The following is a 14,392-nucleotide window of genomic DNA, read 5'->3' on the forward strand; positions in this document are numbered from 1 at the left end:
ACATAACACCTCATTTTCAAAAAAAAAAAAAGTTACCCTGAGGTGAGACAAGTTTCATATATTGATGAGCAGCATCTGTTGGGCCAAGGGCAACAACAGAAAAACATTATTAAATTTTTGAAAATAAAAAAAAGTAAAGGAAGAACAAACACCAAGGCGGGTTCCGATAAGGCAAGCACCAGGCTGAGCAATTAGGCGCCTCGCGCTTTTCCCGGCATTTCGACAAGAAAACTTCTGCGTTTTCCTTCTTACGGTATCTTCTTTGTGAAGTTTGTTGTTTTATTTTGAGCCTGATAACTAGCGTGTTTGGTCCCATTCTGCACGTTCGTCCCTTATTTTATTTACCCCACCCACCCCAACCCCAGCGGGCCTGGACTTTCATTTGGTATACGGCTCAAAAGTATACGACGTAGTCTCGCACTATACAGCTCGAAATACTGATACGTACGTTGAAGTCCAGACACGTTCGTAAAATGGCCGATAGCTTACGTGTGTGTGTGAGTGAGAGTAAAATGGCCGATAGCTTACGTGTGTGAGTGAGAGAGAGAGTGTGAGAGAGAGTGAGAGAGAGAGGGAGCCCTGCCTCCGAAGCCGTGGACTAGGAAGTGCTGCCATTGGAGAAGGTCGTGACTACAGATGTCTTGCCTCTGGCGGCGTTATCGAGAACAGATACACGCGTCAATTACACGGATAAAAGCGAGCAGGCTACAATGTTGATAAGTGACAAGACGAAAATTGGGCGATGGCGGCTGCGGCCAGCCTCTTGCGTCTGTTTCCAGCAATGATGGACTGTCGTATCTTTGATAGCGACTCCGACTGGCATGTCACGTGCTTGACTCCTTCCCTCTCGTCTTTCTTCTACCGCAGCGTCACTGCTACTCATCCCATTAACCTTTCTCCTCCTACCCCACCCACGGCAAAAATGCCTTCAGTTTTTTTTTTCTTCTTCCTTTTGGACAAGGAATCGGAATAGTTTCCAGTAAAGAACTTCAGCTGGGAGGACCTGAAATTCCTGCTGCATGTTTTGCATCGTAAGCAGCTCAACTTCAAACAAATATATTTGACACTAATGTTCTCTCTGGGACCCTGAGAAAAAGAAAACGCTGCCTCAGCTTTCACGAACGGCTACAATAATCTTCAGTTATCGACTGCCGGCAAAAATGCAGATGACTTTAATATTTTATAACAAATTCTGTTTACCAGTTTAAAGATTTCGATAAGGTAGCTTGTTCTCCAATTACTAGCAACCAGGTTTTTTTTTTTTTTTAAATTTTCGCGAATAAAACCAGCTGTACCGGAGTTACTTCATCCTACAATTTTTAACAGAAGACAAAAGGTAAAATGAGTCTGATTTCTGGCATGCTGTACGACCAATCAGTTCAGGATAAGGGCGTTAATTCCCCACCAATAAGGGACAGACACCTGCAGATGGTTTCTTGAACGATATCTGCTTTTGAAGAGGCGGGGGAGGGAGTTAGAGAGCAAGAAACTCATTCCCCACACCAACAGGTCTGTCAGCTCCACCCATTTCTGGCGTACTGTTTCCAAGGGCGGATAATTCATCCCATTCTATTCTACTGTCTGGAAGTGGCGGCGGTGCCTGACGCCGCGCTCATAAGTCAAGTCCGCTTATCTGGGACACGGCGATTGTGGCATTTTTTGTGTGGCACCACAAGCACCCGGCCTCCTCCGGGCTCTTAGGGGTCTGAATAGAGACTTCACTCCCCTTGCACCCCACCCTTTCTCCTAGCCCTCTCCCTGAACCATCTCGAGTCATTCACAGTCTCGTATCTCTCTCAAACCTAGGCTTTGCTTACTTCTCTGATCTGCCACCCCTCTCCTATCTTCCCCTTTGTACTTATTCATTTAGCTTTTTTTTTCCTTCTTACCGGCATAACACTTTTTAAAAAAATATTCGCTTGCTCGTTTTAGCCATTCCTTTTTCGAATCATCAATGCCAAACACCCCACCTCCTCATTATCGTCATCATCATCTGTTTCGTAGTCTTTGATGTCGCTTTCTCACGACATTCGCCCTGTCGCTCCTTCCTCCTCTCCTTCCACCATTTGTCCGTCCTATCTACGTGCTGCCACCTAGAGGCAAGCTCTCGCTACCCATTTCCGCTTGTGGGTAGAGGCGGCTAAAAACGGAGAACACGTTACGATTTAGTGCTGTCGCTTCATACAGCCTGATTGAAAAGTTTGTACAAAGCCTCAGCTTCTACATTGTTTTCTTACACTCACAGTCCCCTCCACCTGACACAGAAGTCAGAGGTCGTAATCTCAAGCGAGAAGTCGTTATCTGGAGTAAATCAAGGGAAAGGGTCTTGTCGGCTGCGGATGTTGCTTTACCCCTGGGGTGATACTTCTAAAGCAGTGGCAAAGATTCCATGAGATAAATCATAACATAAAACAATATTCGCGGGTCTAGATATTGTGTCGTAACTAGAGACACAGGTAACGAGTCTCTGATGTCCCCATCCTACCCCTGGGCAACTACTTACACTTGCTCTATGAACATGGCCCCACAACCCAATGGAGTGTACTTGTTTCGTCGACCAGCTTATAAAATATTTAGTGTCGGTCCAAACTCAAACTGAACTTAAGGTTAAGGGTCAGATAGGGATGAACACTTCATTCAGTTTGGAATGTCGACTTAGCCAACCTTGCTCAATAGTTGATCTATATATGTCCGACAGCCCTTAGCGACCGACTCTAACATGACTTTTCGACCTTTTTATTGCAGCATTAGTGCAAGACTTCTTGTCCATCTTCTAGATTTTTTTCTCTAACCCTTCATCCTACCCATCGTGCTTTGTCACCCAGCACCCGGATATGTGACAACCCAGGCCGCCCCTCGCCTGTCCGCGACACCTGCACAGCTTTGTCTCGTCTGGAACTTGTCTCCTTGATCTTGGTGCAGCAGGCTGGAGGGCCGCCTCGCTGTGTTGACACAAGAATGTGTGTTGTGCAAGCATCGCTGAAGTATTGTGTAACCGGAAGTCAAGAAATGGTGACGGGAGGAGGGCCAACCGCGGCTCCCGCCTTGTGATCGATACGAGTCGTTGTAGCGCCTGCGGTGGACAAGCGTATCGCAGGCCAGCAGATGTTGTCGTCTCTCCGCACCCGTCAGGTCACATGACCGCGACTGGCCGCAACTTCCGCAACAAGAGTGACCACGGGGGATCAGTGGCGGACCTTGAGAGACGGTTGGCGCTTTCCCGATACTCATGTCCTTCCCTTCATTGATGTTTATACGTGAAATAAAACTTTACAAACCTTATTAAAATTTAGTTTGCTCCTGATAAACAGGTCACATCTCTGAATCTGAAGAGTTAGAAATGAATTAACAGTCATCAGGAAAGTCACTTTTATTGTCTACAATCAGTTTCCACTTTGATCATGAGAATAAATCAATAAAAAATTAATGAAGATGAAATTTATAGTGCGTTTTCCACTCATTTTTTGTATTTTTAAGAACGTTATGTATTTGAAAACTTCTTGAGAAAGAGAGAATGGGTTTAAGAGAGTAGGTTCTAGAGAGAGGGTTGGAGGTAGAGGAAGATGTAGGAATATATAGAGGAGTAGCTGTTGACGATAAACAAAACTTGAAAGTTTTAAATTGATCACTAAGCCTCCCGACTGGTGAATTCTTCTCTCAACACGAGAATTTTTTTATTTTCTTGCTCCTTCGCATTACTGAAAGCAATACAAATTATACTGACGTTTACCTGCACTGGGGCTAATGTTTATTTCTCCCTCCCTTCCTCCCTCTGCACGCGCATGCACACATGCACACACAGAAGCAGATGTTTGTCTGTACAAGCAGTTGCTCTGCTTTTCTCCCTGATATTTACTGACGCTCAATGTTATTGTAATGGAAAAAAAAGCTATCATTCGTTTGTTGTGAAATCTGCTTCCATCTGTACGTGACAAACGGATGGCCACGTCTCCCCCCCACCCCGTGTGTCCGTGACCTAGCGACGACTGCAGGCCGCCTGTAGATGTATGAAACATCACCAAAAGAAATGTTGGAGCCTGAGACAGATAACGTTAGAAGCAAAATCCACAGTTCTACAAATCATAGAACTCTAAAAATTTGAGAGAGGGGTTAAAAAAAAGGAAGAAAATACCCAAGATTTTAATTGCGAAAGATGCACCTGAACTTAGAAAGAAATACAAAATTAAAGCCTTACGTATCGACACCAATGCCACGTTTAACTATTGGTTTTCCAGTATGCACAAAAACTATGGTGTTTTATGTTTCATTGTTTTCCCCAGTGAAGTGTAAATAATACCAATCAAGAAAGAGTGGAAGAGGAGAATGAAAGTATAGCAAAAACAGATAAAAGTAAAATCTGACGGCGTTTGATGTGAATAAAGACAGCGTATGATGTCAACAGAGAAATATTTCTATCTGCATACACACGTACAACATGAAGAGGACGGATACAAGAATCTCAGTCAACACCGTGAAATATTTTTGCAGAGCTTAGCAAGACTACCGTACAAAATACAGATGATCGAGCAATTCTCCACTTGCTTCAGGAAGACACGTCTGTAGTTAATGTCGTGTCCGTCAGCAAACAGAGTCCAAGAAAAGCTCCGATGGCGACAAAAAGCAAACTACAACTAATCTGTTTAAAAAAACTGTTGACTGTGGTGTGTTTATTTCTGAAGTAAACAGTGATTTCACCCACAGAAAGATTTCCTCCTTGCTTGGCTAATGAACGTGATGAGAGTTCTCTTGGGTAAAAACTCGGATGTCGGCATTCAGGTGCTAATGTCTGCAGCGGAAATATCCCCTCAAACATACTACTCATAGTTTTAGGTCGTCGAAAAAACAAACAAACAAACAAAAACAAGCGTAAATGTTTGATGTGGTATTAGTCCTGACATATTCGGGTCTATGCATTGCTTTTTCTCAAGTTCCATAACCTCGGTTTCGAACTTCTGGGATTTGTCCAAAGCTCGTGATTTATATATTCCCGCTTCACACATTAGTCCCGGGATTCTTATAATCACTTTTACTAATTGTCATTGGAAGTTCTTTGGTGCTGCGTGACATAAATGGTTGCTAAGTTGGAAAAAGGCGATGGGACATCAAAAGTTTCTCTCACACACATTCTCTTTCTCACACCTAACACACACACACACACGCCATTTTGAAAATCTCGCATTTTTTTGAATTTTTCAACAGGTTTCACAGTTCTCGCAGTTTGTGAGCACCACGTGATGGCATCAAGATGGTAAGACTGAGATAGTATCAGGTTGGTAAAGCACAGGATGGTATCGGACACCTACTGTCCCTCGCACGGCAACCAAAACAAACAACAAACAACAAAAAAAAACCCCAACAAACCAGACTGCAACTACCCATCAAGGACACCTGTCACACTGACGTCACAGCTGGCGGGGATATACTGTGAACAAATCAACAATTTGTTTTAAACAAAACAATACAATAATTACCTCAAACAGCGACTGAACGAAAGAAAGGTTGGACAGAATAATTTTATATAATGACGAGCTACGTCTTTGATCCGAATACAATATTTTTTCTTTGTTCGAGCCACGCGGCAGTGATCGCCAGCAACAGGTGAGAAAGCTGTGTGCTGACAAAAACCCATTTTTCCAGTTCGTCCGATTTTTTCTCAAAACATTTATCTTCGCAGAAAAGATTGTTCGGCAAGTCGCGGATGAGTGATGCTGGCTCACTGGTTTAAAAAAAAAAAAAAAAAGAAAAAAAAAAGAAATTGATGCTCTTCTGTAGTCTGGCGGCGAACTGAAGACAAAAATGCAGCGACAATGCAGTGGTATCCTCCAGCTTCTCTATCCTCACGGCGAGTAATTGATCTACAACCAGCCTGCCCACTCCCTTAACACCGGCTTGCAGCCAATTGTGCTTGACAAACAACTGCACAGAGACCTACTGTTGTGTGTCATTTCGCGCAATATTACCGACTTCATTTTCTCTTTTTCATCTCAGGCTTAGTTCAAAGGGCGTGTGGGGGAGACTATATTCGTCTTACACATACCGGATGCCTGTCTCGTGGTCACGTGGTGCACTCTCCGCTCACTGAGACTGAAAAGTGTCTACAAGTAGTTTGAAGTAAGTGGAGCTTTGCTGACGACTTTATAAGGTTGGCGCAGTCTTGAGCTGTCTTCACGTGACCCAGAACGTCAGGGGCAAGGCGCCCGAATTCCAGACCGTCAGTTATAACGGGCTTGCTCGCGACGTCAGATCTGCCTCCAACACGCAGCCTGCCTTCACCGAGCTTTCGACAACAACCTGATAACAAACCCCTTTCGGGGATGGTTTTCATGATTGTATCCCATTGATAATCCTTTCCGTTTTATTTTATCAATCCATGTCTGTTATTATGTCCACAGAGTTTCCATTTTTATTTCCACAGAACATCAGACTCTTTCTCTCAGTCCGTGAATATTAGGGAAGCGCTTATCTTTCTATAATCTATGTTTCTATATTCTCAACACACAGAGGAATTGCATTACTCGAACGTCCATAGGGACAAAATATAAAATATAACAAAGGCTAACATTCATACTAAGCAGGCCATTTGAAATAACATTAGTTTTCGGGGGAGGGGTGTCCTACTGAGACAAATTCCAGCTCCAGTGATACAATTTCTAACTTATCTAAAAAAGCAACAAGGACTGTACTTTCTACAAAAGAAAACTGAATTAAACGATAGTAAAAATTTTACATATTCTCTATCCGCACACACACACACAAGTCCAGAAACAGTTGTCGATGAGGAAGGAAGAATGAACAGATGGACCACACAAAAAAAAGATGGCGTCGTCATTTTAATAGCAAAAATTAGCTGAACAACTCAAGACATTCACAGCGGTCATGCGACACAAGGGTAATCATTTATTTATGGAAAGTTCCAGTAAATGTTCATCAAGTTACTTACGCCTGCTCACAATCAAAACCCAGACTAGAGTTTGGACTCTAAACGATCCCCGACTACGTCCACCACCACATCCCCGCCCGCCCCGTTCTAGTCTTCGACACCTAAAGGGGATTTTAACGTTAGTGAATATATCATGTACTCAGGACATAGGCCCAACTGTCAACATCTCGTGGGGAGCTTTAAAGTTCTTTACATAAATGCCTCCATCGGAGGCGTAATTGTCAGCGAAAGGAATGGCCGGACAGTCTGATTTCAATCTTACTAGAATGGATTTGTACAAGACCAACTACAACCAAAAAATGTTTATAAAATTACCTGACACTAGGTGTGTTTTCATTATTATTGACTAAATCTGTATCTATCTGATATCGATATTAGGAGTTACGTTGATTAAAATATTTCTTATCTCCATACTAAGGCCCCAAACACGTTTCCATGTATTGTATTCAGTTACCTCAGTGCACGTACTCCTTGCAGATATTGCAAACAATAATGTGAAACAGGATACTAAGCATGTACATTGTCTACCCCCTGGTGGTTCGAATCCAGATGATGCTTCACACAGGCTGCTGACACTGGAAGCTGTAAGTGCTCCCTGTTAAGTGAGCTGGTCAGCAGGCAGTGGGCGAATGGAGTCGGGGGTAGGGTGGGGAGAGGAGATGGCTGCAGTAGGACCCAAGGGAGGGAATAATGAAAGAAGGGGAGGTAAAGCTGCCGCGGGAGAGTTGTCTGTGTAGGTGGAAGGATGGCAGAGCAACTGAAAGCCGTCACAAAAAATAATAATGATAAAATACATAAAAGCAAGCCGAATCAGCCTCCCAATTATTGCCACATCTCAATCCTAACTGTCAAAATGCCTGGATGTATTAACGCTGAAGAATGTCAGCCTCAATCGCTTTACTTCCTCCATATCTCCCCCCACTCCTAGGTCCCCAGTCCATTCTTTCCCCCACATTATCCAGACACCACTCTCCCCGCCATACCAGCTGGAAGGAGGTCAAAGCAATCCTGGATTACATTTGCCCAGCTTTCCAAAGTGCGCCCAGGGAGGGGAGAGAAAAGCAAAAAGCTGGTCGCGGGGAACCAGGCCTGACAAGCTGTCAATTAGAATCAATCACGCTGAGATAATACAGCCCACGATATTGTCCTTGCGCTATGAGCCAGAAAACACGGGGAAAAGCGCCAGGTTTAGCCAAACATCCTAAAAATCCCCTCTATTTTGTTTTGGGCGCGAGACGTAGAAGCCACAGCCAATGCGGTGTCAGCGCCTATCCGTCAACATCGCTGCCTCACTGTGACGTGCACTGGTGAGGGGTAAGGGGAGGCAACCCGGCTGCATGCAAGTCACTTGCAGGATGCTTCCATCTCGTGGCCTGCGATGGTCATCGATAACCCCCGAGACGTTTGGAATACCTGCAGCGACCAGTCATAGACACTGAGACATTTCGAAAATACCAGCATGGACGAATCATAAACACTGATACATTTCCAAATCCCTCCAGTGACCAATCCGATTCGTGTTTCGTCAGATGTCCTTCGGCCAACTGTTTCACTGTGTAATATTTTTTTCCTGTTTGGTATCATGAATAACTTGTGATGGGAACGATCCTTACAGGGTCTGAAAACCAGTTTTTAATTTAATACAAACATGGCTGATAAAAATAATTGCACCTTTATGAAGTAATCCATTACCTCAGCTTCCTGAACACTCCATCGACAATCGTCATCATGATATACTCAGGAATAGACGCGGAACATAACCTCTGAAACACTTACCCCTTCCCACATGAAAATTAAAAAATATATTGCATTGGTTGTGGTATGTGTTAACCATATATAACCCTCTTTTATTGCTCCTCTGACAGCAGCCAGGTAGTCTAAGTTTAACAGAGTGAAACCTGTAAGAGCTGATGACATGCTACCATCGCCCACTTTGTGTGACCATTAACTGCCAAGCTCTTGTACCTTTTTCACTTTTTTGGATCCCTATGGACTATCTCAAAACTAATAAATCGTTTCCTCTCCATCCTCTTCTGACAGGAACACACAGGTAATCTGCCTGAAGTATGCTTGGTGACCCCGACCCCTAATGACCTGGCTTACTTCAAATGGCTGTTTTCTCTACACGATCAGTCTACTTCTACCTGATCTGGTTACTTTAGATGACCAATGATAGATGACCAACAGACAATGATAACTACACACATGCGTTGTCTCCTCATCTAGCTGTCGCTCACTTTTGTCACCTGATGACCAGGGGCCGCAACAAGACAGAGCACAGGGACTTACAGGCGGCACTCTCTCAAGATCAACAGCAGTTAGGCACTACAGTTTAAAAGAAAATATTTGCAAAGTTATCCTGCCGTGTTCCGTGCCAAGTTTACAATTTACCGCTGACCCAGACCTTTGATGTTTGGTGATGCGATTGATTTTCCCGTCTAGCACGTGGTGAAGAAGTAGTATACTGAGTGTAACACAAGACTAAGGTCCAATAACTCTCTATGCCTTCTGCTACCAGACAATTACTCACACCTCCACTCTTCTTCTCAAAAGTCCCTGCCACTAAAACAGGAGTATTCAAGGAAGGAATAAGAAGCAAGGTCGCCCCCGTCTTTCTCTCTTTCTGACACCCATTCACACCTCCAGCAAATAATAAAAGAAATGTTAAAAATCGGGAGAGCTATGTGAAAGGTGATGCTTGACTTTTTGAGACAGCAAGAAATCTCAGCATAAAAACCAAGAAGACACGATCATGCAGGGATTAGTTACTGCCCTCCCATGGGCACCCAGGTTAAGGGCTGCTCACATCTGATGAGAAAAGGAGAACAGAAAGTGTGATAATAGTTCCCTTCCCACAACCATACAATGAGGAAATAAAAACGAATAAATAACAAAAGGAAGCAAGCTGGAAAACTCCAAACATTACATCTTAAGGAAGCAACATTTCCACGCACTTTTAAAGCCAAAGACTTTATAAACTTAAGCTGAAAAAAGGAGAAAATCTTCCAAGAGCGCAGTTTGCCGAGTTTATTGCTTCCGTCTTAAAAGAGTCCGTGTTAAAATAGATGGCCTTTACAGTTCTTTATAGAAGAAACCAGGAAGTGCACTTTACACGTTATATACCAAACTATGCATAAAGCAGGTACACACAGATATATATATAGTGAATGAGAGAGGAGAGAGAAAAGATGTGAGAGAGATGAATGGAAGGAGAGACAGACACGCACTATGATAAAATCCTTTTCTACCAATCAGCAGACATTTTATTTTAAGCAACATTTTATCCCATTTTAAAACAACTAAAGAATGAGAGATTGGAAATAACAAGCACACACACAGCCAAACAGCAAGACTATGCAATGTCGTCTAACTGTCCTCCCCTCCCAATATCTGGTGTCTGAACGAGCAGCGTTCAGTGAATGGACCATTCCTCAAACGTTCATCGGGCCTGGCTTTCCCCAATTTGCGTAATCGGAAGGCACGTGACGTATCCGTGACTGATGATTGGCTGATAGGTGTCTGCGGGGCACGCGCCTGGTGGCGTTCCACTAGCAACAGGTCTGGCGTCCGAGTTTCGGCCACTAAAATGTTTGCCGTTACAGGCTAATGACGCCATGATGCACAGGGGGGTTAGGGGGAGGGGAGAGGGTGCTCTTGTCGCCATCTTGCCTGCTGATCGCTCTGTAGGAGCCGCGTGTACAGCACGTGCAGTCACTGAATGGCTCCAACGACCGCTCTAATGTTTGAAAAAAAGTCGTCCCTCTTCTAGTATGCTGTTAATAACAAGTGACACTGCCTTGCTGTTTTAAAGCTGAGAAAACTGTTTCACAACAAAAAATCGACACACACACTCTTTCTTCGCAATGTTCTAAATTTTGGCATGATGGGGGAAAAAATATGTTAAAGAGAAAAATCAACTTTCATCGCAAAATTTTAATATCGCCATCCTGTTTTACAGCTTAGAAAAAATATTTCCTACAAATGTCCACACCCCCTACAACACTAAATGTAAATGCTGCCTGCTGCTGTAAATGCTGAAAAAAGTTTCACTGAAAAATCCCCCCCCCTTCTCTCTCTCTCAGCTTCTCTTAACATTGTCTTACTGTTTTACACCTTGAAAAAATGATATTGAAAATAACTGTTCCCTCTGTTCTACTTTCAATATTTGTTTCTTTCTATTTTATAGCACGGAAAGACGTTAAAAAGTTGACTTTCTCTCAATACAACTTTATGAAATATTATCTTTTTGCTTTAAGTCTAAAGAAAAATTGAACAAATTTTCGGTGTACACAGACAGCCGAATGCTATTTGATATGCAACAGACAAACAAACAAACAAAACAAAAACAAACTCTCAGACCCCATTATCAAGTCGTCGTCAACATTTTCTGTCCGCTTATTGCTATTGTTCTGTCTCACATTGTCTTTTTTTATTTTGTATTCACCTGTCTTACCTTGCGTTTCCACACCTTAAATTGATCTTCTTCAGCCTGACAGACCAGTCCCTAACAAATACTTTAAATCATTCAAACGGCCGGACACACCACTTTCTTCGCCTCTGATTCATGTTTTTGCAATGTAACCGGATATTTCAGAACCTTTCATTTACACACACCCTCTCTCCCCCGCAATTTTGTGATGAGATAATTACTCACAACAAAACACACTTCTCTTGCCCGAGTTATCAACAAAACATTTATTATAAACGATAATGCTCTCTTGTCCAAACTATTACTGACACATTTATTACAAACAATAATCATCTTTTGTCTGAATTCAAACCATCACTAAAGCATTTTTATAAACAATAACATTTTCTTGTCCGAATTCAAATTATCACTAAAACATTTATCATTAGCAATAATACTATCTCGCCTCTGTTGAAATTATCACCGAAGCATTTGTTATAAACGATAATATCAGTTGGCCAAATTAAGATTATTACTGAAACATTTGATAGTCGGCAGGGAGTTTGAAAGTAATTTTGGGAGCAAATGTGACAGGCGGCAAATGAATGTGTGTGTGTGTGCGCACACTTTTGTAAGGTTCAACAGTATTCTCCCATGACGACCCCATCATAAATGTGTTTATTTCCCTTTCCCCGTCAAACCGCCTGCAGTATTAGCACGTGGAGCTTGAGTATTCTACGACATACTCGTGCCACTTCCGTTTGGTTTTCTTACACCCTCGCTGATGCTACCTTACCCTCCCACCACCACCATCCCCCTCTCGCATCCTGAAGTTATTTCTAACGACTGTAAACTTTTCATCCAGATTCACCAATCATCAGCGATTACCCTTCCTCGGCGCTCGCCACAACCCAAGCGCTCAGCGGGCTGCAGCCTTTTCACCAGCGTTGCCTTTTTAACTTCAAGAATATTCCGGTGCCAGTTAGCGGTGATTTATGGCTCCAGATGGACTGTCAATATCAAGTAATGCCAGCATAATAGCTGCCTGCTAAACCCGGCCTCGCTGCCACTTCCCTCAGTCTTGATCCCACCCACAGGTACCCCCTCTTCCTTGCGCCTCACGCTCTCTCTCTCTCCCCCCAGCCCCTACCCGTCCTCGCCTATCCTTCAAGCCGCTCAGCTGCTGTAGGTGTCCCGCCCCCTTTGAAGCGCGCGGGGGGTGAGTAAGGGGGTGGGGAGGAAGAGCTATGGCTGGGATCAAGCGCTATACTTGCTCAGGGATCACTATAAATCACAAAAAGTTAATGAGATGTCTGATGTGCGGTCACTTCCGAGTCCGAGAAATCCGGCGTGATAAAAAACAGGTAGCCCTGTCCAACCCCCCTCTCGGGAGATCTGGTGACTCCATTTTCTCAAGTCTTCAGTGCCACAGATAACAGGATCAATGTTACAGTACATGCGAGTCATACCAGGTGATTGATTTACGAGCAACACGTTAGATATAAAATAAATTTGTGAGGGGCAGCTGGACCTCTTGAGACAGCGGCACTAAATAGCTGCCCGTCTTTTGGAGTAATTCATCCCAAACCATGATCCATTACTGGGAATGTTCACATAAATCTTCCGTCTATTTTCGACTTCTCTCCCCCTCCCCTCCTCCCACCCCATGGGTGCAGTGGGTAGGAAGGAAATTCATACCATCATTGTTGGGAATTGAGCCAGCACATTCAGCCCCGAAAAAGCAGCCTGTCACTAAAATCTAGGGGATGCTCTGTCAGACGCGCAAGACAAGTGGTACGCTTCTGACAGCTGTTAGACCCAGCTATGTCACATGCAAATCAAATCCTCTCCCTTCCTCCTGCCAAGGCTGATAGATAAAATCCAACCCTCCCAACAACGCCTGTCTTTGGGAGGGAGAGCGATAGATCCCACCCACCCCCTACCTCGCTGCGTAATGCTGGTGTCTTGCCTGGGCCTCTGGGAGCACTTTCCACAGTAACTGTTATTTACGGGAAAAACGCCTGACAAGTATGAAAAATAAATGACGTTATTTGTGCTGCGAGCGTTTTTCTGTGACTGATAACGTTAGCCATCAATCATGGCGCAATTAGTATCTCTCATTACGGAACCAAATGAATTCCATCCATTCTCTACCTGCACCCCAGGAGATGACAACAAGCCTCCCTTACGTAGCAGCCGCGACGGGGGGCCCGTGAGGCGAGGGGGTGGCGAGTGTGGAGAGAAAATTATAAACGCGCCCAACCGCGCAGACCCAGGCTCTTCCTCCCCCTACCCGCCTAATGTCATCTTATCATCCCATCTAATGCAAGAGTTAGCCAATATATCTTGCAAACTGTCAAACCCGAGCCAGGCGTCTTTGTTTGCTCTGCTGAACAAATACATTTACAATAAAAGCGGAGCATGACTGATAGCCACCCAGATTGATTGTAAGGGCGCCACAAAGGCGGCCTGACAGCTGATTGACAATTCGCAATGAAAGCTTTGATTGATGCCTCCAGAACAAACAGCAGATGGTCGGGTTCCGCTCCCTTCGTCCTTCGCCGTTGCGAGTGCTGCTCGACCTGCGAGAACAAACCTGCCTGAAGCCTGCGAGCAAGATTCCGGTCACGATCGCAGCAACACAAAACCCTGCAGAGAGGTAGCAGAGGCCTCCATAATGCGCAAGTGATCGTCATGTAGTATCCACACGCCCGCGACGTCGCTGTTGACAAACAAGCGTGGCGACTGACGCCTGCCTGATGCGAGTCTGACAGGCGCTAGCGCTGCTCTAGTAATGCACAGAACAAGCAAAGCTCGTCCACACATCGCTCACAAAATCGACTCGTTCACGCACAGATAAACTTGAGACAACTTACATTTTAGTCGTTTTGGGTAGTTCTGCTTCCTCCTCGTCATTTCTGGTCCTTGAGTAATCGAATCTCTCCCTGGTGTCACTCAAAACAAAGTTTGAGAGGAACGCAAAAGGAGCACGCTGGCAGACGCTCCATCCAAACCAACCTCCAAAAATAACCCGGAAGGGAATG

The 14,392-nt window shown here is 44.2% G+C and overlaps 1 protein-coding gene across 1 annotated transcript in view; it reads right to left on the reverse strand.

Annotated features, from left to right (window-relative positions):
• Positions 1-14,390, reverse strand: part of LOC112576671 — a 110,247-nt gene extending 95,857 nt beyond the window's left edge. Inside the window, 1 exon segment of the mRNA XM_025259296.1 lies at positions 14,225-14,390. Coding sequence (XP_025115081.1) covers positions 14,225-14,264 — 40 coding nt within the window. The 5' untranslated portion in view covers positions 14,265-14,390.
• Positions 14,391-14,392: the final 2 nt, after the last annotated feature.

This window comes from Pomacea canaliculata, linkage group LG12 (genome assembly GCF_003073045.1).
Source record: "Pomacea canaliculata isolate SZHN2017 linkage group LG12, ASM307304v1, whole genome shotgun sequence".
NCBI classification, from domain to species: domain Eukaryota; kingdom Metazoa; phylum Mollusca; class Gastropoda; order Architaenioglossa; family Ampullariidae; genus Pomacea; species Pomacea canaliculata.